The 22,773-nt window shown below is 38.5% G+C and overlaps 1 protein-coding gene and 1 non-coding gene across 4 annotated transcripts in view; both read left to right on the top strand.

Annotated features, from left to right (window-relative positions):
- The window catches only part of ELP3 (elongator acetyltransferase complex subunit 3), a 147,207-nt gene that overhangs the window by 55,865 nt on the left and 68,569 nt on the right, over nt 1–22,773 (top strand). For all 3 annotated transcript variants that reach the window (XM_036313503.1, XM_036313501.1, XM_036313500.1), the window contains exons 11-14: nt 4,256–4,346; nt 7,209–7,274; nt 8,707–8,934; nt 10,123–10,204. In XM_036313503.1, coding sequence (XP_036169396.1) covers nt 4,256–4,346; nt 7,209–7,274; nt 8,707–8,934; nt 10,123–10,204 — 467 coding nt within the window. The remainder of the gene's footprint in view (nt 1–4,255; nt 4,347–7,208; nt 7,275–8,706; nt 8,935–10,122; nt 10,205–22,773) is intronic.
- On the top strand, nt 8,353–8,486 carry LOC118659501. Its single transcript, XR_004968611.1, has one exon. It is a non-coding gene; the product is annotated as a U11 spliceosomal RNA (small nuclear RNA).

Here is a 22,773-nt window from a genome sequence, read left to right as displayed (position 1 = left end):
TTACATTATTTTTCCCAAAACTTCTTTGTATAATTGGGATGCATCTTTATACAGCAGTACATTTTATACATTGGCAAATATGGTATTTGCATTTCTTGTTAAAGACTTAGAATAATATAATTATAATTTTAATGTAGCGTAGTAGTCTAGCATTTTAGTTTGGGAACAGTTTTATTCAGTAAACTGTTCCCTAATGTTGGATATTTAGGTTGCTTCCAATTTTTTATTTTCAATTTTTAATCATCCTGGCCTCCGCTACAGGTCAGAGTCATGTACACGGAACTTTTACTTATGTTGAAGTTATCTGTTAGAACAGTATGATCTAACAGAGTAAGATAAAAGATCTAAGCATATTTTATTATTATTATTATACTTCTGGAACAAGAGGAGTATAAATGAATGTTTTAATTTTCACTAATTATATTGATATGCTTTTCCAGAAGGATAATACCAGTTTAGAGTAAATAGTTACTGGTTTTACCACAATTCTATACATGTGGATGATTAAATTTTTTATTTCATTTACATAGGGGTATTAATTTGCATTTCTGTAGGTATAGTAAGCATTAATATTTTTCCATGTAACCGGTTATTTGTGTTTCTTCTTATTTCGATTGTCTGTTTATGGATAATTTGCCAGTTATGGAATTTGGATCAGAATGGAGATTCTTTTTTATTGAAATGGCTAAAAAAAAAATAAAAATCATAAATTTTACCTTTACCTTTGAGGGGTCTTTTGAATTGTCTCCTCTCTCCTGCACAAGTAAGAACACCAGGGAACACAAAAGCCATGTCCATGTTCACATGGTATACTTAACACTAATAATAGCTTGGTAAAACAGCTTCATATCTAACTGAGCAAGAGGAAGATAGGTGTTCAGACAGTGTTAAGGGCTGAGAAACCTTCTGATTTGGGGAAGGAGAGTCACAGGGCTTTGACTCTGCATTGTTTCTTCTGGCTTCAGTTATAAACTTTTAAAACAATTCTTAGAATGTGGAAAACTGGTATTAGTCTAATTTGGAAGCATTCAGTTATGTCTTGCTAGAAAGAAACCATTGGCAAAGGTTCTCCCAGAGTGTTTAATCCAGACAATTTTAATAATCATAGTTGATTTATTTTTGTTTTAAATCATAGTATGGAAAGTCATATATGCCTTTTGAAAATCTGGCCATTTCATTTCTTTCTTTAAAAAAATGTTTTGATATCAGAGAGAGGAAGGGAAAAAGGGAGAGAGATAGAAACATCAATGATGACAGAGAATCATTGATTGGCTGCCTCTTGGGGATCAAGGCTGCAACCCAGGCATGTGCCCTGACCGGGAATTGAACTAGTGACCTTCCGGTGTAGAGGTCAACACTCAATCACTGCATTATACCAACTGGGCTGGCCATTTCATTTCTACCTATGACAGCTTTTACCAATTATAGGCTATCTACTTAATGTTGATTAGTGAATCTAAATGTGTACATGGCGAAGATTTTAAGAACTAATTTTTAGACAAGTGTCAAGAGGGAGGGACAGGAAAGAAAGTAGAAGGGAAGATATTTCAAGTGAACACACGATGTCTTTTTTTTTAATGCTATATTTTACTAATACATTACTTGATATTTTTAATTGGCCATTTCCCCTACCCTTCCCTCCCCTTCCCCCCCCCTCCCCCCCTTAACTAATTTACTCTCTTAACTTTATGACAGCTGAGTCAATAACATCTTACTGGGTGTTTTTATGAACCACCTAATAGATGGTTCTGTATTGCAGGCCTGAGGGTGCAGTCAGTGATTAAATGTAAGATTCTGTCCAGACATATGATAGAGCCACATTAAACTGCTGCTGCCCACAGGCTGTTTGACAGCTGTCTGCCTCGATGTGATATTTAAATCACTGCAAAGCATTAAACAGGAATGCCAATTTGCAACCAAAACATGCTTCTGGAATGTGAGAAACTTCAGACCAAAAAATCTCTAGACATCCTTTTAAAGGTTTTTTGATGAGTAAATTGCAAATATTAGCACCACTAAGCTTGAAATAGTACCCCTTGAAATAGAAAAGTGAATATTCTCAAATGCCAGCCTGAATCCATGCCCACTGGCCAAATCTAACTTAAGCAACAAAATAAATGGGTTAATACCAGGTTACATCTCATTGAATAAAATGGGAATCTATGAATTCATAAATAAACGAATAAATAGGGAAAAGGGGAAGCTCTTCCTTCAATACAAGCTCAGCTAATAAATACAGATGGGATGATAGAAATAGATAATCACCATTGACAGCCATTATAGGAAGATGCTACAGACAGGAGTCACTGGTAAGTGGTAGACTGGTAGTTGGAGGGTTGACGAAGGAGTAATAGGATATTGGTGCGATACTATGCACTTGTTTCAGCTCCCATGCTGTAAACAGTGTTCTTTTCACAGTCTATTCAATAACACATTTCCTACCTTTTTGTTGATTTTGCTATTTAAAATGGCCCCCAGGCATAGTGCTGCCTATCTAGTTTCCTAAGCACAAGAAGGCTGTAATGTGCCTGATGAAGAAAATACATGGTTAGAGGTTTCACTGAGGCATGAATTTATAGTGCTGTTGGCCACGAGTGCAATATTAATGAATCACTTAGATGTTAAATGAAGTGCCTTTAAACAGAAACACAAATAAAACAAGGTTATGCATTGATCGGTTAAAGAAAATGTGACTAAAGACTTGCAGGAAACCAATTCTGCATTTTCCCTAGGATCAATGCTTCAGTATTTGCTAATTCAGTATTTTGGCACCTTTATAAAACATAACTTGCTGTGCATAACAAAAATCAAATGTCTGTCATGTGTGCTACTAACAGTGGTTGCCATTGGTTTTATTAATTTCACATCATATATAACAATGTTTTACACTTTAAGTTGTGAAAGTATACATATGTACTTGTGAGTTATTTATACCATATTTTAAAGTATAAAAGGGCATTGAGAAGACTTTAACTTTGGTTGTTACTCTTGCTTTGGATTTCCTGGGGAGTCATCTTAAAGAATTTTGACTGGTCATTGTTTTATAGTGTCTTTATGGAAACTACTGACTTCCAGAGCCCAATAGACTTATTCTGTATAGTTTTTAATGCTAATTGATTGGTTTTTGATACTTTTGAGTGAATGAGAAATATCTTATTAGAATTAATGGGTGGAGGATCTAATTGTACATAGTATTTGAAAGGGTAAGTAACAAGAGAAGGAAAAGACTCAAATTGATTCAAAAGCAAAAAATAAGAGAAGATAATTGGTGTATTCTGCATCTTTCTTCTAATCTACCAGATATTAGACAAAACAAATTGGGGTCTTGTCTTTAAATAGAAAGCAGATGTGCTGAGCATATTCTTCAGATTTTTAAAAACTGCTTTTCTAGAAGAGGGTGTTTGGGGTTACTATATGGAACTTCAACTTTTGATTGAAGTCTTCTTGATACCAGGCACTTTACACTAGATTAATGCCAGGAAATCAATTTTCTCTCCTCTCACCTTTAGGCAAGTTATTATTCTCCTACTACAGAGTCACTTCTCATTTAGGTTTTTGGGAAACGGAAAAAAATTATTCTTTGAGACCAGTTGTTGGATAAGATGGGCTTTTGGTTACTTGTCATTCACTAGCTATAAAATTGGATTTAAAAAAAACAGAACAGTTTTATTTCTTGTTTTGTTTAATACAAATGTCTCTTCAGCCAGAAATCATTACTAATGGTTATTAGATATTTATTTTGCACTTTATAATCTTTTTTTTTTAAATGTATTTTATTGATTTTTTACAGAGAGGAAGGGAGAGGGATAGAGAGTTAGAAACATCGATGAGAGAGAAACATCGACCAGCTGCCTCCTGCACACCTCCTACTGGGGATGTGCCCGCAACCAAGGTACATGCCCTTGATCGGAACCGAACCTGGGACCTTTCAGTCCGCAGGCTGACGCTCTATCCACTGAGCCAAACCGGTTTGGCTTGCACTTTATAATCTTATAAAGTGATTTTTATCAGGTGTTTCTCAGAAACCCTGAGTGGTAGGTGAAAATCATAATTTCATAGATGGGAAAACTGAGGGATAGAGAAGCTCTGAACCTGGCTCCCTGCTTAGAATCTTCAGCCTCTGCTTTTCTGATTTGTATTGTAGGTTGTTTGGGTTTGAGTTTTTGTTTTCTTTTTTCCTTTTTTAAGGTCTTCTTATTTTACTGCTGTAAAGAATGATTTATACTTGACAACAGCTGATCTTTTTCTCCTACAGGGATATTCCAATGCCCTTAGTCAGCTCAGGAGTCGAGCACGGTAATTTGAGAGAGCTGGCATTCGCAAGAATGAAGGACCTTGGAATACAGGTAAGAGTCTGACTGTAACTGTTGAGATCTAAGTAATCTGGAATGCAAAAATACTTTTATAGTCTCACAAGCTTAGGAGTTTGGTCAAAGAACTTTCAAATATTGAAGGTATTCTTACTGTGTAACATGTTGAAGTTGAAGCTAGTGGTTGCAAAGGCTGCATCCCATCCCTTACACCCCTTCTGCTCCCTTCTCAAAGAGTGTAATTTTTTTTCTACCTACCCAGATTGCCAACTATGTACTTAACTCACTTTTTGAAAAACATTTTTCTTTTGAAGTATTGAGTGTTCGATTCTTGACTAATGGTTAGATCAGTATATGAGGATACGACGTTTGAAAAACAAGGATTACGTGCGTGAAGTAATTACCAGACAATGCTATTGCCACATACAACAGTCTCCTCATCCCACTCCACCCTCGCATCTATTCAGTCAGTTTTCTGAAAAGTTTTCTCCGTAGCAACCTGGCTAAGAGAATAGAATGCCTTGGGTAAGTCTTCAAACATGATACAAGGCCCTCAAACCGATGTCTTTAAAGTGCAGTCCTTGCTTGCATTGTGCGCGAGGACATTCACAGCCCCATCCCACACCCAGTGAACAGATGTTTACTAAGCACTTCCTTTCTGCAGGCCCTAGAAGTACAAAGAGCCCAGGAATCTGCAATTTAAATCTCTGTAGGTGATTCTTACTTAAAGTATTATGAGATTTAAAATCAGTGCCCTAGAAACTACTTCTTAGAACTGAATTGCTCAAGAGAAAAGGCCAGGAGTGGTGTTGGCTTGAGCACTGGTTCCTGGGCTCTGCCTTCAGAGGTTCTGGCTCACTAGGTGTGGTTTGGGGCTGTGAATGTCCTCATGCACAATGTAAGCATGGACTGCACTTTGAGGGCCTTGTATCATGTTTGAAGGCTTACCCAAGGCATTCTATTCTCTTAGCCAAATTACTGTGGAGAAAACTTTTCAGAAAATTGTGCAGAGGAGAGTGTGTGAACATTATTGGCTTATTCTATCCTCCTCCCCAAATTAAATGATTTTAAGTTCTAGAAAATCAGCTCACGTATTTGCAATAATTAATAAACCAAACAGGATTGTAGGTCTGTTCTGCTTCCCATTCAGCTGTTCTTCATTTCCACCTCCTCTCTCTCTTGAAAATACCACTAAAAGTGACTGACCTGGCCTGGTTATCCTGATAACCTTATCATCCACCCATTGTCTTTAGCCCTGTACCCTCATAAACCTTGATAGCCTCTCAGTAACTGGGGTTGAGTCTAAAGACTGGAATTCAGTCATAGCCAAAAGACATCTAGTTCACAGAGGCAATGTCTATACCAGCAATTAAGCAAATACCAATCTCTGCCTTTTAAAAAGCATTCCCCACTCCCACAAAAAAAAAAAACCAACCCCAAAAAACCCAATAGCATGCAGGCGATCATTAAGGTCATGTAAATATAGTACATTCACATGCAAGTTACTATATAGAACTGCTGTAGTTAAAAGACAACATACAAAGGTAATAGACTTATAATTACAGAGACTTGTCATCCTTGTTTGCTATACAGTTTTTGAGTTCATGGAATCCACATTAGCAAGGTATTACTGTTTTGGACTGGTTCCTGGGGCATGCAGCTTTTAGTGTTTCTTATGGAATTTTACCCATATCTAGCAGTCCTTCGTAAATACACTGTTGGTGGTTTAGCTTGCATGAATGACATCATCAAATCTCCTAGGGTGATCTTCCTCACTGGTAGAAAATGTTAGAACCCTGAAAATAAGTCTTACAGTTTATTCTGTAGGGAAATAGGCCATAAGACCTATAACTGAATACTTTATGGATTTGTAATTATAAATGTCAGGCCATGGAGCATGTGGAATAGAAGTGAGAGTTGCATCATAGATGCTTGGCTATGCAGACCAGACATTGCATCCATATCTGCAGGCAACTCCGTGCCTCCCTGGACTCTAGAGCAGTGATGGTGAACCTATGACACACGTGTCACAGGTAACACGCGAACTCATTTTTTTGGTTGATTTTTCTTTAATGGCATTTAAATATATAAAATAAATATCAAAAATATAAATCTTTGTTTTACTATGGTTGCAAATAACAAAAAATTTCTATATGTGACACGGCACCAGAGTTAAGGTAGGGTTTTTCAAAATGCTGACACGCCGAGCTCAAAAGGTTCGCCATCACTGCACTAGAGCCATTTGTGACTGGAGTTCGGGTTATATAATAAATGAGTCTAGGTCCCTTTTTTATTTTATTTTTTAGAAAGTTTCCCCCCACCCCTTTTTTTCTTCTGTCCTTCCTCCCGCCCTCCCATCCTTTCTTCTGCAGTGCCCTTCTCTGCAAAACAAACAACAACAAAAACCAGCACTCTTCAGCATCCCTCTTTTTGACAAGATTTCCAAAGTGATACAGATATGATGATGCTAAAAATATTAACTGCCATAAAGAGGAGAGAGTTTTTAAAAGTTAGGAATTTGCTTTTTACTCTTCTATATACATAGTTTTGGATTGCACTTTCAAATACAGTTATATCCCCTGGGTAAAACCGTTATCAGGTTTTAGGATGTATGTTCTTTACTTCCAATATTACATTATATATCGATCTTTTTTGAATTCTAAACTTATTTTAAAAGCAGTACTGTACTGCACTCACTTTATACATTTTCATTCCATGGTTCCCATCCTCAGATTTATTAAAGATGGTTTCATTTTTTAGTGCACTTCTTTTATCTCAATGTAAATTGTATCCAAACTTAATTTTGAGCCTGGGGTTTGTGGAGTGGTTTCAATAAAAATTGAATTAGTTACCAATTTTATAATTGCTCCCTCATTCACTTTTTTTTTTTCTCCCCAGTGTCGAGATGTGAGAACCAGAGAGGTTGGAATTCAAGAAATTCATCACAAAGTACGGCCGTATCAGGTTAGTTTCTTCATTTTATAGAGAGATTGGGTCCTGTTCATAAATCTTTTTCTGTCAAGCCTGAACCCACATCTTCTTACCAATGGATTGGATCCTCAAAGTTAATGAGTAAACTATGAGCAAAGAGTAATTGTGGATCAGATACAGATGTCAAGCCAGGAAAGAGCCAAGTATGAGGGGATGAATTCTAGAAGAGCCAGGTTAGGAAAACCAAATCTGAACTTCATTCTGGACCGGCACTGTGCAATAGAACTCTGCAGTGCTGGCGATGTTCTATAACCTGCCATCCAGTGTGGCATCTGCCAAGTCACATGTGACTATTAAGCAGTTGAAAGGTGACTAGTGCAGCTGAGGAACTGAGTTTTTACTTTTATTTAATTTTAATTAATTCAAATGTAAATAGCCACATGTGACTAGTGGCTATATTCAGGTAAAGCTGGATGGGATCTGCTCATCTCATTGTGTGCAGCTGTTAAATTATTGCCCATTGGAGGTAATCAAATGAATAGATTCGCCCTTACCAGCAGACAGGGGTTCCACAAAACTTGAGCCTGATGCCCACATACGTAGGTTTGGCTTTTCTGTGTATGTATGTTGTTACATATTGCTTATATTTATGCAAAGTACAAGGGCACTTGAACAATGAGTTGAATCAAAAGCTATGTAGATTGCTACCACAGAAGTCTCCTCCAAAAAGCCACTCTTCCAGTGATTGAATTTTCTTTAATGTATTAATCTCATAACTAGACATAATAATTTAAGGCCCTATGGGATGCTGTCAGGGAACAAGTGACACTGACACATACCCCTCCCCCCAAAAGAGTGTTTTAATGGAGGAAGAACTAGAAAGTTAAACCATTGAGCATCTGAAAGTTCTGGGGCCAAGGGATTCTCCTAAGAACTATGCATGTGGCATAGTGTATAATTTTACCTTAGAGACTCTTCATGGAGCAGCAGAGATTTAACTGCATGGAAGCATTTACTAAGCCAGATATTTGTAAGAATCTCAAGATTAATGAAGTTCAAATGTTCATGAAACTGTAAAATTGTCTGTTTTTTATAATAGTTCAGGAACATCAGAAAGGGCTTCTCTCATGAGTGGCACACGTAGAGCAGTTTGAGTGCTCCACATGTGGAATCAACATCAAGAGATTTCAGAAGCATAATTTTTTGGTATCTGGGTAGCTAGTGATCAGTGGCCCTGGCACTCACTAGGAGGAAAAACAGTTCATGAACAATGCATGAACTCTGATTTAATTGATGTTCAAGATTGGACAAGTAAAAAGAAATAATTCGTGATTATTTTTTATCCTTAATTGTGGATATTAGTCTAAGTAAATACACATATTTATAAAAATGAACTTTGTTCTCTAATTTTTAAAAAATGCGGTTTTGTTTGTTGATTTTGTGTTGTTGTTGTTTTATTTAACAGGTTGAGTTGGTAAGGAGAGATTATGTTGCAAATGGTGGCTGGGAAACATTCTTATCATACGAAGACCCAGATCAAGACATTTTGATTGGCCTCCTGCGATTACGAAAGTGTTCAGAGGAAACCTTCCGTTTTGAATTGGTCGGAGGTGTTTCCATAGTCCGAGAGTTGCATGTGTATGGGAGTGTAGTCCCTGTGAGCAGTCGGGATCCTACGAAGTTTCAGCATCAGGTATCCTGTATTTCATTTCTATTTGACCATAATTATTTAAGAAATTCCCCCAAGGAGGGAAAGAAAATTGGAATGGGAGGAAGACCCAGAGAAAGGTGAAAGGGAAGTATAGAAACAGGAACCAATATTTTAGCTGTTCAGAGATGTCTTCTCTTCAAATTGCCCACTTTTGGGTATGGGGGAGGAGCAAGAGACAAAGTGAGACTCAGGCAAATGGAATATTATACTAGGTTGAATGATATGAAATTACTGTTTTTGAAAGTCAGAAATGGTCCAATCCTGGCAGTTTTGAATGATCCACTATTATGGCATCAAAGGAGATGATAATGTGGAAGCACTTAAGAAGTATTAAAGCACTTCATAAATGCGAGTTATATGATATATATTGGAACACTGCTCCACTCCCCCCAAACAACTTAAATAAATAAAAAACTCACTTTTTAAGTTTTAGGAAAATGGGTTAAAGACACTAGTGGTAGATTTAGCATAGACTCCAAAATTAGTGAATTAAGAATATTGCCTGGGGCCCTGGCCAGGTAGCTCAGTTGGTTAGAGCATTATCCTGATACACCAAGGTTGTGGGTTCCACCCCCAGTCAGAGCACATATAAGAATCAACCATTGAATGCATAAATAAGTGGAACAGCAAATCAGTGTTTCTCTCTCTATCTCCACCTCCTCCCTCCCTCCCTCCCTCCTCCTCTCTCCCACTTCCCTTCTCTCTAAAATCTTTTTTCTTTTTAAGAATATTACCTGGTAGTTTTGACTAAGTGCTAGGCTAAGCAGACTAGCACTCAAAGCCTCTTAGAAATTGGAGGGGTGACTAATAAATACAGGTTAGATGCCCTAGACTTCATCACCTTGAAATTGCCTAGAACTTGTTCAAAAAGAGACAGAAATGAAAGTATTCACCCCCTTGCTGTGAGTAGATTACATCAGCCACAAAATACCTTTGGCTTTTGTTGCAAAGTTATTCCTTTTTTATTTTCCCTCCCACTAGCCTGCTGTAGTGTACTTTCAGTATAATTAAAAGATTTCTCTTTCCTTACTTTCATAAGTGGGTTTCTTTCTGTCACTCTTATTTTAACAGATTTTAGCAAATACTAATTATTAGCCTTCTTGTTTTATAGATTCCCTTAATGACTTCTTTTCTCCTTAATTCACTCACCCTCTTTATTGCTCCTTATAGGGATTTGGCATGCTGCTGATGGAGGAAGCAGAAAGAATAGCTAGAGAAGAACATGGGTCTGGGAAAATAGCTGTTATATCAGGTAAGGGGGGTGGGGCTGGTGAGGGCAAAGTTCATGACTCGTTCACGTTTTTAACTTGGTACCACAATTAAAACTACCCCAGGCCTCTTTTGCGCCTGTTTATGTTCAAAATGGGACAAAACTGAGTAGTGAAATACCTGTGCTTAAACACAAAGAAAACTCCTGTAAGCAGTTTGCTGGAATAGAGCGTTCAGGAGCAGCCCGTCTCTGAGTGTGCTGTCTTCCTCGCTGTCTGTCACACTAGTCATCGTGTTCATCTCCTCTCTTGTGCTTTGTGCCCAGTTACTTTGTCTGGGAAATGAAGTTTGGTGATATGGATCCAAGAAAAATGTAAGTCAGTGTGGAGATTATCAATATTGTTGTTCAGGAAATTAAAATAGAATCTCAGTTGCCAGTACAAAATGTTAAAAGGCCGAGTTTCCTGCTCCTTAAATACCGTTCGCAGTGACTTTGCTCTTGGGGAAGAGCTTGCGCTGTGTGGATTCTCCATTCCTGATCTAGGACGGCAGGTCATTGGGAAGGGGCATGAAAAGGACATTGTAGATGAGTGGGACAAGAAGTAATGTAGCGCCCTTTCACACTTGCTTCTTGGTATTATATCCCTACACAAATTGCTGTTCCCATTAAGAAGCTAACATGGTGAAAGCCATGATCAAAATGTAGGTTATTTCTCTTCCAGTGTTTGTTTTCTTATTACTCCATTCTAAAGGCGGATTATTTCCTTTTAAGAAAATATTCTTTTCTCTGAAAATGAAAGTTGAAATGAGGTGTTTTTTTTTTTAATCAGTAAGTTGTTGCCCATCAGTAAGTCAATACCTTTGCCTAACTTTTAATGATTATAATTATGGAAATGTAATGACCCAGGCTCACTTAATCATTTATTCTGGCCATGGTTTTTGGCATTATCCAGACAGATTAATAAAGCACTTGTTAACATGGCTAGCTTTATAATTTTTTTTCTGTTATCTTTAATCCCACTAAAGAAGAGGGAACTAAATGAACTAAATGAGGCTCACATGATTGATACTGATATATGTGGTAACAAATGATTACCTCTCAATGGTTTAATCTGTAGTTGACCAGAAGTCAGCTTTTCCTGGTGGTACCAGGAAAAGGCCAAACCAACTCAGAGCTCATTCTCCATATGTATCTGAAGGGCAGCGATCATCTGAAATTTCAGTGGCCTCTTTTCCGGGCACTGTCAGTGTCTGCAGTACAGCACTCACGCTTTCATGTGCTTGGGAATCACCTGGAGATTTTGTTAAAATGCAGATTTTGACTCGTTAGGTCTGCAGTGGGGCCTGAGAGCCAGCATTTCTAACCAGCTCCCAGTGACACCCAAGCTGATTCTTTTCAGAATGCACTTTGAGTAGTAGGGTTTTAGTATTCTCTTCCAAATGTAATATCCTCTTCCAGATCATTAAGGTAAGGGTACTGCCTGTGACACTGGCCGTGCCTGCACTCTTAAAGGCTGATACGCAATTACATGATTTTCTGGTATCTGTGGGAAACCTAATCAGTCTTAAAACTGAGAGCATCGGTACTCTATCACTTCTGCGTGTTATTTCATTTGGCTTCATGATATCTCTCTTTTTAGAAATAATACATGCAAGGAAGAAAGGCCGCTGACTTGCCTGAGGTCACATTCAGTTGCCCATAAGAGCCTCAGTTTCTGCTTTTTATGAGCATCTAATGGAAATCAGCATCTGTACTCTTTCTAGCTTTTTATCATAATCTAAATAATAGCTCAATTTCAGATCATCTACTTGTAGACTTTTTAGAATAACAGGGAAGAGCCTTTCTCCTTATCGGCACCTACAATAGGAACTACTAGATTTCCCTACGGGGTTTCTTTTGGTCAGTGGGTTTCTGGCCTGAGGAACAGCCCTGGAAGAACTAAGTGAGTTCTGTGGGAGGAAGAAAGTGGTACTGCTGTCACTGTGGCCTGTATGCCCCACATTGCTTGCTTTTGGGGAAACCACGTAGGGGTTTGACTTTCTGTTTGACTCAAAATCTGGTCACCCTTCAAATGAAAAAGCTAGGACTTTTGTCTGTGTATGATGCATTTGATATCTGATTTACTAATATGTTACTGTTCTGTTTAAATTTCTGAATCAGACATCTGAGATGTCCATTATTCAGAACTTCAAGGAAGGCAAATTTGAAGTGTTTATTTTCACATGTTTTCTATGTTGTTGTTTTTTTCCTTCCATGTTTGTTCATTTTGACTTTGGTTCTTTTTTTTTTAACAGTTTACTTTCAATTTTATTTTGTATTGGTTTTAGGTATACTGCTTAGTAGTTAGATAGTCATACACTTTTACATAATTTATTTAAGTACAGTGGTTGTGTGTGTGTGTGTGTGTGTTTTAATTGGTTTTTATAAAATGCCAAACAATTACTCTCCATAAGTTGACTCTTAGAATGCAGGTCTCTTTGTGGTAGCACTGGTATTTGTGTGCTGCAGTCATTCACAATATGCCATTAGAGGTAGCACATAAGAAGAGACACTTAGGCAGGGTATGGTTACGATTCCATTTCTGCATGGACAGTAGCTTTTGTGATCTTGGATAATTTCACTTGATCCTCATGGACCTTTATTTTCTTACTAAAAACATGTGATTCACATCATCTTTTACAGTTCTAACAGTCTGGAATTCTGCCCCCTAGTGTCTTTATTTAAGTTCTCCACATGGCCAGTTGTTTACATTTACATTGTAAGTAGATTCTTTTCTGAAACAGTGACAGGATACCCTTTAATTTCATCAGTAACTGATCTCAGTCTCATTGTGGATTGGGTATGTGATGATAAAAATAAAGTTTACCTTAGGTGGCTCAGTCCTATCAGTGATTTGTGGATGCCTGTTAACTTCATCACGACTGATGGTACTTTGTGACCTAAATGTCCTACTTTTTTTTTCTGACTTTGTCATCAATGTGTATATCCATTCTTGCTCTGGGCTTTTGTAACACTCTTACCCAGTGATGGCCTAAATATTCTGTCCCCACGTAACTAGTAGCTTGAGTCAGAGAGAGGCAGCTTATTTATCATTCTGGTTGCTGTGACTGTAAGAATGCGTTTATGTAGAATTTGTTTTTAAATTACATTCTGATTCATTATGACCTCCTTTCATCATGCCAGCAGATTTTCTCCGTTACTTAGATTTGTAATCTTTGATTCTGGCTCTAGACAGTATTAACTACACAGTAGATCTGATTTAAATCACTAGTCAGAAAAACTAGTATATACCTTCTATAAACAAAATATATTGAAGTAACAGATAAAAAACAATTCTTAATAGAAAAAAAGAATACCTGGTATTATATAAAGTTTATAACTGATTTATCTTTTTTAAAAGATTAACTTTACATCTACATGAGAAAATTAAAAACTTCCTTGTTTATCGGAGTGAAATGAAGCACTTTCTTAGACTTTTGCTTATTCTATTTTTATTAACTACATGTAATTCTTCGTAAGTAAACTGAGTGTTTTAAAATTAACCGTCAGCTCTAAATGGGAAATTAAACAAAGCAAAAATGAAATGTTCAGCTTCATCGACATCAAAATCACTAAGTGTATTTATTAAGTCTCCTATGTGCAAGGGACCCAGGGCCGAGCGGGCAGAGAGAAGTGCGCACTGCTGCCTGCCTGTGAGGGATGTCATATTGGGCTGGACAGCTCTCCATCTTCACCCTAGAGATTGTCCTTAACTGCAGCGGAAGGCTAAGTTTTTCTCCCAACTTACACTACTTTCCCTACACGTAAAAAGTGGGTAAATCCGTGGTATAAGAACAACCACTTTATAAAATAATGTGTAGACGGAAAATGACAGTTAATTGCTGCTAAATACCTAAGCAGTTAATTAGTCCCTATCAAGTCCAAGTGCTTTAGTATCTCTCACCAGCTTACTCGTGTAGCTTCTATCAGCCCACATGTTTAAGATGAACAGATCGTATCTACTTGGATAATCAGCATTCTTTCCTTTAAAAATGTTAAAATGAAGCAGTGCTTTCTCTTCCCTCTCTCATGGGATATCGTGGAACCTAACCACAACATTTGAAATGCCATCACTAATAGTCACCATGGAAACTGAAGATCTCTGATGTCACACTGCTCGTACCATTTCCAAAAAGGCAAATGTAGCCACTATTTAAAAAGTCACTCAGGACCCCCAACAGAATGATTTTCCCCCCCTTTGGCAGTTTGGCTAGGTATCAGGTCCAATCATGTTACTGTTTCTATTTGCAAAGCTAATTGCTATGCATCAAGACTAACAGCTATTCCCCAAGCTCCCCCTCCTACCTTCGTCATAAGCAGTATTCTATTTGTGTTCTTTCAAGTAGAAAATTAATATGGCCATTGGCCAAGACTTGTACAAGGTTGATATCATACAGTGATGATGAGAAATGAGGAAAATGTCTGACTGGTTGATGGTAGGAATCACTGAAGTCAGAGACTGATAGCCATTTTGTTTAAGCCTATTAAAAAGACAGAAAAGGAGAGAAAAGAAGCTTAAATTTAGGGTGAGTAAACGAGTCACTGTGGAGATGAGATCATTCTAAATCATGATGCTCAGAGTGAGGACTCTAAAGCCACATCGACAATTCCTACTAGTGAAAAAAATCAATGTGCCTGTGCCGGGCACAGTCCAGTGTGGCTTCTTAGGACTGAAATTAATGGTCTTGTCCCCAGAACCCCTGATTAACAAAATGATATGTGGGCAGGAACTAATCATTGTTTGGTTTCATTAAACTACAAATAGCTGAGATACACTTTACTGGGCCCCAGAAACTTAACCTGTGTTCCAGGATGCAGCTTATCTCCTCTGTTTGAGGTGAAGGCAGTTTTATTCTTTGCATTATAGTCTACTTGAAGGATGCGTTTGTAACTAGATCTGTATGGTAATGGACTCATAATCTAAAATGCCTAGGAAAGCTTTTCCTCATTCTGGCGTATCTCTTTGCTAATGGACACCGGAAGCCTTCCAAATGCAAACCAGCGTGTGCTGCATGTGTTAATATAGGGCTTCTCAGAAAGGAAGGAAAAAGATTGTTTGCTCTCTTATGGTTTCTGTTTCATCCCTTTACATAGTTTTTCTTTCAATAAATTATTCCCCGGTTAAATGCACATTGTTAGGGTTCTACATATTCCTCACCTTCTTCCATTTGGTATTCTAACAATGTTCATACATATTTATTTTGTGGTGCATGTTCCAATAGGATTTTGTTATGGTAGTGGTTAATATCTTTCTTTTTAAAGATAATAGATACAAAATAAAATATTGCTTTTACAAGAACTTTATTCATTTCAGCCTCATTATTAATCAGACCAGCACTGATGACATGGAATACTATTTTGTTAGATAACAAATGTTTGCTAATTGGTATCTGCATTGTAACTGGACTCTGAAGGCATTGTTGCGTAGTTTTTCTCAGGACTTGTTATTCCCTGACTTGATATTTATTTGTGGCTGAATTGGGTACCAGTTTATAGTACATTGCATAAAGACCTGTTCTTCGCATGGCATCACATGACTGTTAATGCATATTTTTCAAATATTTATAAATAGGTTACTAGTGAATTTCCACTATTTGGATCTTGTGGGCAATTGAATATTTGGTGACGTTTCCTAGGCAGAAGCTAGTGATGCCAGTAGTTAGTGGCTCGTTGACATTTGAGGAGCAGCAGTTGGCAAGTGCTATTGCTCCTCCCAGGTCTGTGCTATCAAGTCGTCTTGTGTCTCAGAAACAGGCACGTTAAAGTCACAGAGGAAAGCCCCGCTAATGTTGACACACACATTTGTAGACTTTTTCTCCATTTTTGTTCCTCCTGGTGTATTGCTATTGGAAATGATGGTTGTATGCTTTTTCTCGGGAAGAGGAATAGATTATAGCATGAGGTTCCTAATAATATTCCTGAAAGATCTGGGAGCTTTTCTATCAAAGACTGCCTTTATTGTAAAGTTAGAAACTTCACAGGCTTTTTCCTGAGCCAGGAAGCCTTCTCCAAGGGGTCTAGCCTATATTACTCACACTACTAGTCTGATTATAGTCAGTTGCAATGTTAACTCCTTTTTAATGTAACTTGCATATAATATACTATTCTTTTCTCTAAATATGTTCTGTAATCAATTTGATAAAAATGTTTCTCTTTTATAGCTACTAGAGGCAGGGATTTGAGAGAGTTTTCCCCTTTGAGTGAGCAGATAACTAAAGTAATGCGGGAAAATATGGATGCTGCCTTTCTTAGCAGCAACCGAGATACTGGTTTCTATAGAGCCTCTTTGTTTGGGCGTTTTAATTCCAACAGGACATACACAGACAATTTCTTATTCTTTGGTCAGCCTGGCTTAGACAGGAGCTCACATTTCCAAGACATTACCTGGTAGATACAGGGTTTTAGATTGTGACCATGGGTAAATGTTTTCTTATTCATCCACTTCTTCTACCCCCCTAAGCATCCAGTTGTTCAGTTACCCATCATTTATGAATGAATCACTGGTGCTCAGTATAGCAACCTGAAGCCCCAGATCTGTACCTGATGGGGTCTGTTACTTCTTACTGCAAACCCTGCTGGTTAGTGGTTGTTTGGGCTATTCATTGTTGTGTAACACATCACTCCAAAATGTAGGGGCTTAACACAACCACCTTTCTATTTGCTCATTGATTCTGTGGGTCAGGATTCAGAGGCTGGCCCTAGCCAGTTTGGCTCAGTGGATAGAGCGTCGGCCTGCGGACTGAAGGGTCCCAGGTTCGATTCCGGTCAAGGGCATGTACCTTGGTTGCGGGCACATCTCCAGTAGGGGGTGTGCAGGAGACAGCTGATTGATGTTTCTCTCTCATCGATGCTTCTAAAAAAAAAAAAAAAAAAAAAAAGTCATTGGGCCAGCCCAGATTTAAAGGAAGAGGAAATAAATTCCACTTCTCAAAGAGAGTGGATCTGGTGGCTACTAAGTGTTAGAATACATTTTCATGAACTTGCAATTAACAGGCATCCAGTTTCTTTCTATAGGAAACTTCATTTAGCCTTCTCTCAAGGTCTTAAGATGTACCTTCAAGGGTTCTTGTCCCTCTCTATCCCTCTTCCTTCCTCTCTGTTAAAAAATCAATAAAATGTATATTTTTTTTAAAAAGAATTCAGAGGCTGGCTCATCATATCCTATGGTGTCTAGGGCCTTGGCTGGAGTGGTTTGATTGGCTGGCAGCTGGCTGGATGGCTGGTCTGAAGTCTTAGTTCTGGCTGGTAGTGGGTGCTCAGTTGAGACTGTCAACATGAGCACCTTGGTTCTTCCTCACGTGCCTTGCGCTTTTGATAGCATGAAGGCTGGGTTCTAAGAGGAAGGAAGGGAAGCCCTGGGCTTAGAAGTCTCCGATCACCTTACATTTGTCACCTATTGCTGTGTATTAAGTTACCACAAAGCTTGGTGGCTGAAAACAACAAGCAGCTCTCTCCAAGTAGCTCATGAAGCTGCAGCTAAGGTGTCAGTCAAGGCTGTAATCATTTCAAGATTCAGTTGGGGTTGAAGAATCCACTCCCAAGTTCACTGGTTTTAGCAGGCTTCAGTTCCTCACCGTGCCACAGGGACTGGTCAGCACATGGCAGCTTGCTTCTTCCAGCCGAGTGATCATAGAGACAGAGCTTGAGATGGAAACCATAGTCATTATAACCTAGACTGGAAGAAAGTCAGTGAGTCCAACCCAGCCGTGGGCAAACTACGGCCCATGGATCCGGCCCATTTGAAATGAATAAAACTAAAAAAAAAAAAAGACCGTACCCTTTTATGTAATGATGTTTACTTTGAATTTATATTAGGTCACACCAACACTCCATCCATGCTTTTGTTCCGGCCCTCCGGTCCAGTTTAAGAACCCATTGTGGACCTCGAGTCAAAAAGTTTGCCCACCCCTGGTTCCAACCCACCCTCAAAGGAAAGGGATTACACAGACTCTTAATCCATTAGACAGTGAGCTGTGTGGCGAAGGGGGTCCATCTTAAAGACTGCCCACCACAATGTGACTTCTGCCCCATTTTGGTGGTTAAGTCATTGAGCCCTAGGTGGTTTGGCTCAGTGGATAGAGTGTCGGCCTGCAGACTGAAGGGTCCCAGGTTTGATTTCGGTCAAGGGCATGTACCTCGATTGCAGGCTCCTCCCTGGCCCGGGCCTTGGTTGGGGCTCATGCAGGAGGCAACCAATCAATGTGTTTATTTCACATTGATATTTCTCTCTTTCCCTCTCTCTTCCACTCTCTCTAAAAATCAATGGAAAAATATCCTCGGGCGAAGATTAAAAAAAAAAAAAAAAGTCATTGGGCCAGCCCAGATTTAAAGGAAGAGGAAATAAATTCCACTTCTCAAAGAGAGTGGATCTGGTGGCTACTAAGTGTTAGAATACATTTTCATGAACTTGCAATTAACAGGCATCCAGTTTTTTTCTATAGGAAACTTCATTTAGCCTTCTCTCAAGGTCTTAAGATGGACCTTCAAGGGTTCTTGTCCCAATCAACCTCCATATCAGATTTTTATATGCCAGTCCTGGAAGCACAGTTATACCTAACACTGTCCTAAGCAGAGTTTGGCAGGCCCCACAAGTAGCACCTGCATCTGACCTCTTGTCTGCCATCTCGCTTCCATGAGGACATTTCTCTATTTCTCCTTACACGCCTAAGTGTCTGATGCTTTAGGTCTATGATACTGGCCACTTATATCTTCTAAGTTGTGGAATATAGAAGACCATCTTTGGCTGAAGGTACCTGATTTTCCTCTGGAGATATCCTACCCTAAATCCATATCCTCTTCCTTAAAAACACCTGAAGATAATTAATGCATTTTAAAGTCGTCTTTTTCTATTTAGGGAGGTACTAAACTGTATATAACACAAAATTATAACCATATTTAAGTATACAGTTTAGTGGTATTATATTCACAGTGTTGTGCAACCATCACCACCATTTCCAAAACATCTTCATCACCCCAAACAGAAAGTATACTTATTAAGCAATAACTCCCAATTCCTTCATCTCCCCAGCTCCTGGTAACCTAATCTATTTTCTCTCTCTATGAAATAGAATCATATAATTTGTGTTCTTTTGTGTCTGGCTTATTTCACTTAGCATAATGTCTTTAAGGTTCCTCCACACTATAACACGTATCAGATTTTGCTTCCTTTTGAAGGTGGGTAATAATCAGTGTGTGTACACACACAGGCACACAGGGTCAGGCAAAAGTAGGTTTACAGTTGTGAGTACTCAAAACACAAAGTTTATTCTTGTATTATTATTTATTAATTATTATAGTATTTTCCATATAAACAACTCTAAACCTACTTTTGCCCCACCCTGTATTTGGGTGGTTTTCATCTTTGGGCTATGGGAGTAATATTGCTATGATATTGGTGTACAAATATCTATTCAAGTTCCTGCTTTCAATTTCAGAAATGGAGATACTGAATCAAATGATAGTTCTGTTTAAATTTTTGAGAATTGCCAAACTGTTTCTTGCAGTAGCTGCATTATTTTACATTCCCATCAACAGTACATAAGGGTTCCAATTTCTTCACATCCTTGCCAACACTTTTAATTTGTTTTATCTCTTTTTGTTAATAGCTGTCTTGTTGGGTGTGATGTTTTACTAGGCTTTTAACTTGCATTTCCTTAATGACTAATGATGAACATTTTTTGTGTGCTTGTCATTTGTATATCTTCTTTAGAAAGATGTCTATTCAAGTCCTTTTTTAATTGGGTTGCCTTTTTGTTGTTGAGTTGTAGGGATTTTTTGTAGTTTCTGGATACTAGACTCATAAAATCTGTGAATTATAAATATTTTCTCCCTGCAGACTGAAGGGTCCCAGGTTTGATTCCGGCCAAGGGCATGTACCTCGATTGCAGGCATGATTCCGGCCAAGGGCATGTACCTCGATAGTGGTCTATAGTTTTATTTGTAGTGTCTTTGGCTTTGGTATCAAGGTATTGCTAGCCTCATAGGATGAGTTAGGAAGTGACTCTCATCTTCAGTTTTTTGGAAGGATTTAAGAAGGATTGGTGTTAACTCTCTAAACATTTGGTAGAAATCACCAGTAAAGCTGGGTCAGACTTTTCTTTTAGGGAAAGTTTTTGGTGACTAATTCAATCTCCTTACTTATTATGGGACTATAAAGACTTTCTGTTTCTTCTTTTTGTAGTTTGTATTTCTAGGATTTTTCTGTTTTATCTAGGTTATCCATTGTATTACTGTACATACACATTCATATTATTGTTCTTAATATTCTCTTATAATCCTTTCTGTTTCTGTAAAGTCAGCAGTAATGTCTCCTCTTTCATTTCTAATTTTACTGATTTGAGTCTTTTCTCTTTGTATTTTCTCATACTGCATATGTTTTCAGTCCTTATTAAGACTTGTTTTGTGGCCTGATATATTATCTGAATTGGAGAATGCTTCATGGTTTCTGTGTGTATTCTGTGGTTGTTGGGTAATGTGTGCTGTGTATGTATGTTAGGTTTAATTGGTTTCAAGTGTTGTTCATGTCCTCTATTTTCTTATTGACCTTCTGTCTGATTTTTTTATTCATTATTGAAAGTAGGTTTGGAGTCCCCAACTCTTACTATAGAGCTATCTATTTCTCCCTTCAATTCTGTCCATTTTTGTTTCATATATTTTGGGCCTCTGTTAAGTTTATAGTTATATGTTTATAATTATATGTTTATAAATTGATGAATTGCACCTTTATTAATATGTAACATCTTTTTTATGGTAAACTTTTTTGACTTAAGTGCATTTTATTTCATAGTGATACAACCACCCCAGTCCCCCCCTTTTTAAAATTTTATTTTATTGTTTCAAGTATTACAAATAGTAGTACATATGTATCCTTTTCTCCCCATTGACCTTCCCCCGGTCTCCCCTACCCCCCAGCACATGCCCTCACCTCCCCATCCCCCAGTGTCTTGCATCCATGCTTATATGCATGCATAGAAGTCCTTTGGTTGATCTCTTACCTCCTCCCCTTCTCCCCTCAACCCTCCCCAGCCTTCCTGCTGTAGTTGACAGTCTGTTCGATGCTTCTTTGCCTCTGTATCTATTTTTGTTTATCAGTTTATAATGTTCTTTCTATCCCACAAATGAGTGAGATCATCTGCTATTTTTCTTTCTCTGACTGACTTATTTCACTTAGCATAATGCTCTCCAGTTCCATCCATGCTGTTGCAAATGGTAAGAATTCCTTCTTTTTTACAGCAGCGTAGCATTCCATTGTGTAGATGTACCACAGTTTTCTAATCCACTCATCTGCTGATGGGCACTTAGGCTGTTTCCAAATCTTAGCTATTGTAAATTGTGCTGCTATAAACATATGGGTGCATATATCCTTTATGATTGGTGTTTCTGTTTTCTTGGGATATATTCCTAGAAGTGGTATTACTGGGTCAAATGGCAGTTCTATTTTTAATTTTTTGAGGAAACACCATACTGTTTTCCACAGTGGCTGCACCAGTCTACATTATTTTATAGCCAGATTCCATGAGGCAAAGTAAGGGTGTGGTCAAGATGTTTACAACATTCTCATGAATTTCAATCCTACTCAGTTACATGCACCTGAACTCGCCTATCAAGCCCACATTACTCAGCCATGTGGGGCCACGTGTTTGGACCATAGGTTCAAGCTTACAACTATAGCTGTTGGCTATAATTGTGCTGGGAGAGCTTTGCCCTCCAAGCTGGGACTTGCACATGGCCATAAGAGGACTGTGCCCTCTCATTAGTCCAAGGCTTGAACCTGTCCAAACACTATAGCAGATGCCCCGACTGGTAGGTTAGCTTGCTGCTGGGGTCCGGCCTATTGGGACCTGGCGAGGTGGGCTGGACACCCCCTGGAGCCCTCCCATGGTCCCTCCCTGTCCCCGATGGTGCACTGGTGGGGTCCCTCAGCCTGGCCTGCACCCTCTCACAATCCGGGACCCCTTGGGGGATGTCGGAGAGCCTGTTTTGACCCCCGCAGGCCAGGCCAAGGGACCCCACTGGTGCACAAATCCGTGCACTGTGCGTCTAGTACAGGGGTGGGCAAACTTTTTGACTCGAGGGCCACAATGGGTTCTTAAACTGGACCGGAGGGCCGGAACAAAAGCATGGATGGAGTGTTTGTGTGAACTAATATAAATTCAAAGTAAACATTACATAAAAGGGTACGGTCTTTTTTTTTTTTTTAGTTTTATCCATTTCAAACTGGCCGAATCCGGCCCGCGGGCCATAGTTTGCCCACAGCTGGTCTAGTATTTAATAAGTTGACTTTGCCTAGTAATTCTAGTGTCTAGGCTTCCTCCAGCATAGTTTCTCTCAACTTTCTTTTTTCCTATGAATGACTTCTATTTTCCTGTTTTCTGCATTTGAGTATTATAAAAGTCAGGATTCTTCCCCTCCTTGGGGATTACTCTGCAGGGCTATAGTCATCCATTAGTAGAGTGACTTTTATAGAGTCAGTATTCTATGTTGCATGTGGCCATAAAGTTTCTGTTCTGTTACCTCTGCAGTCAGCTTGTGAACTGACAGGGATTTCCTTAAATGTCTGGATCGTTAAAAAG

The sequence above is a fragment of the Myotis myotis genome, unplaced genomic scaffold (assembly GCF_014108235.1).
Source record: "Myotis myotis isolate mMyoMyo1 unplaced genomic scaffold, mMyoMyo1.p scaffold_m19_p_6, whole genome shotgun sequence".
Classification (NCBI taxonomy): Eukaryota; Metazoa; Chordata; class Mammalia; order Chiroptera; family Vespertilionidae; genus Myotis; species Myotis myotis.
Note: the sequence above shows the minus strand (reverse complement) of the source record. Positions and strands in the feature narration are given on the sequence as shown.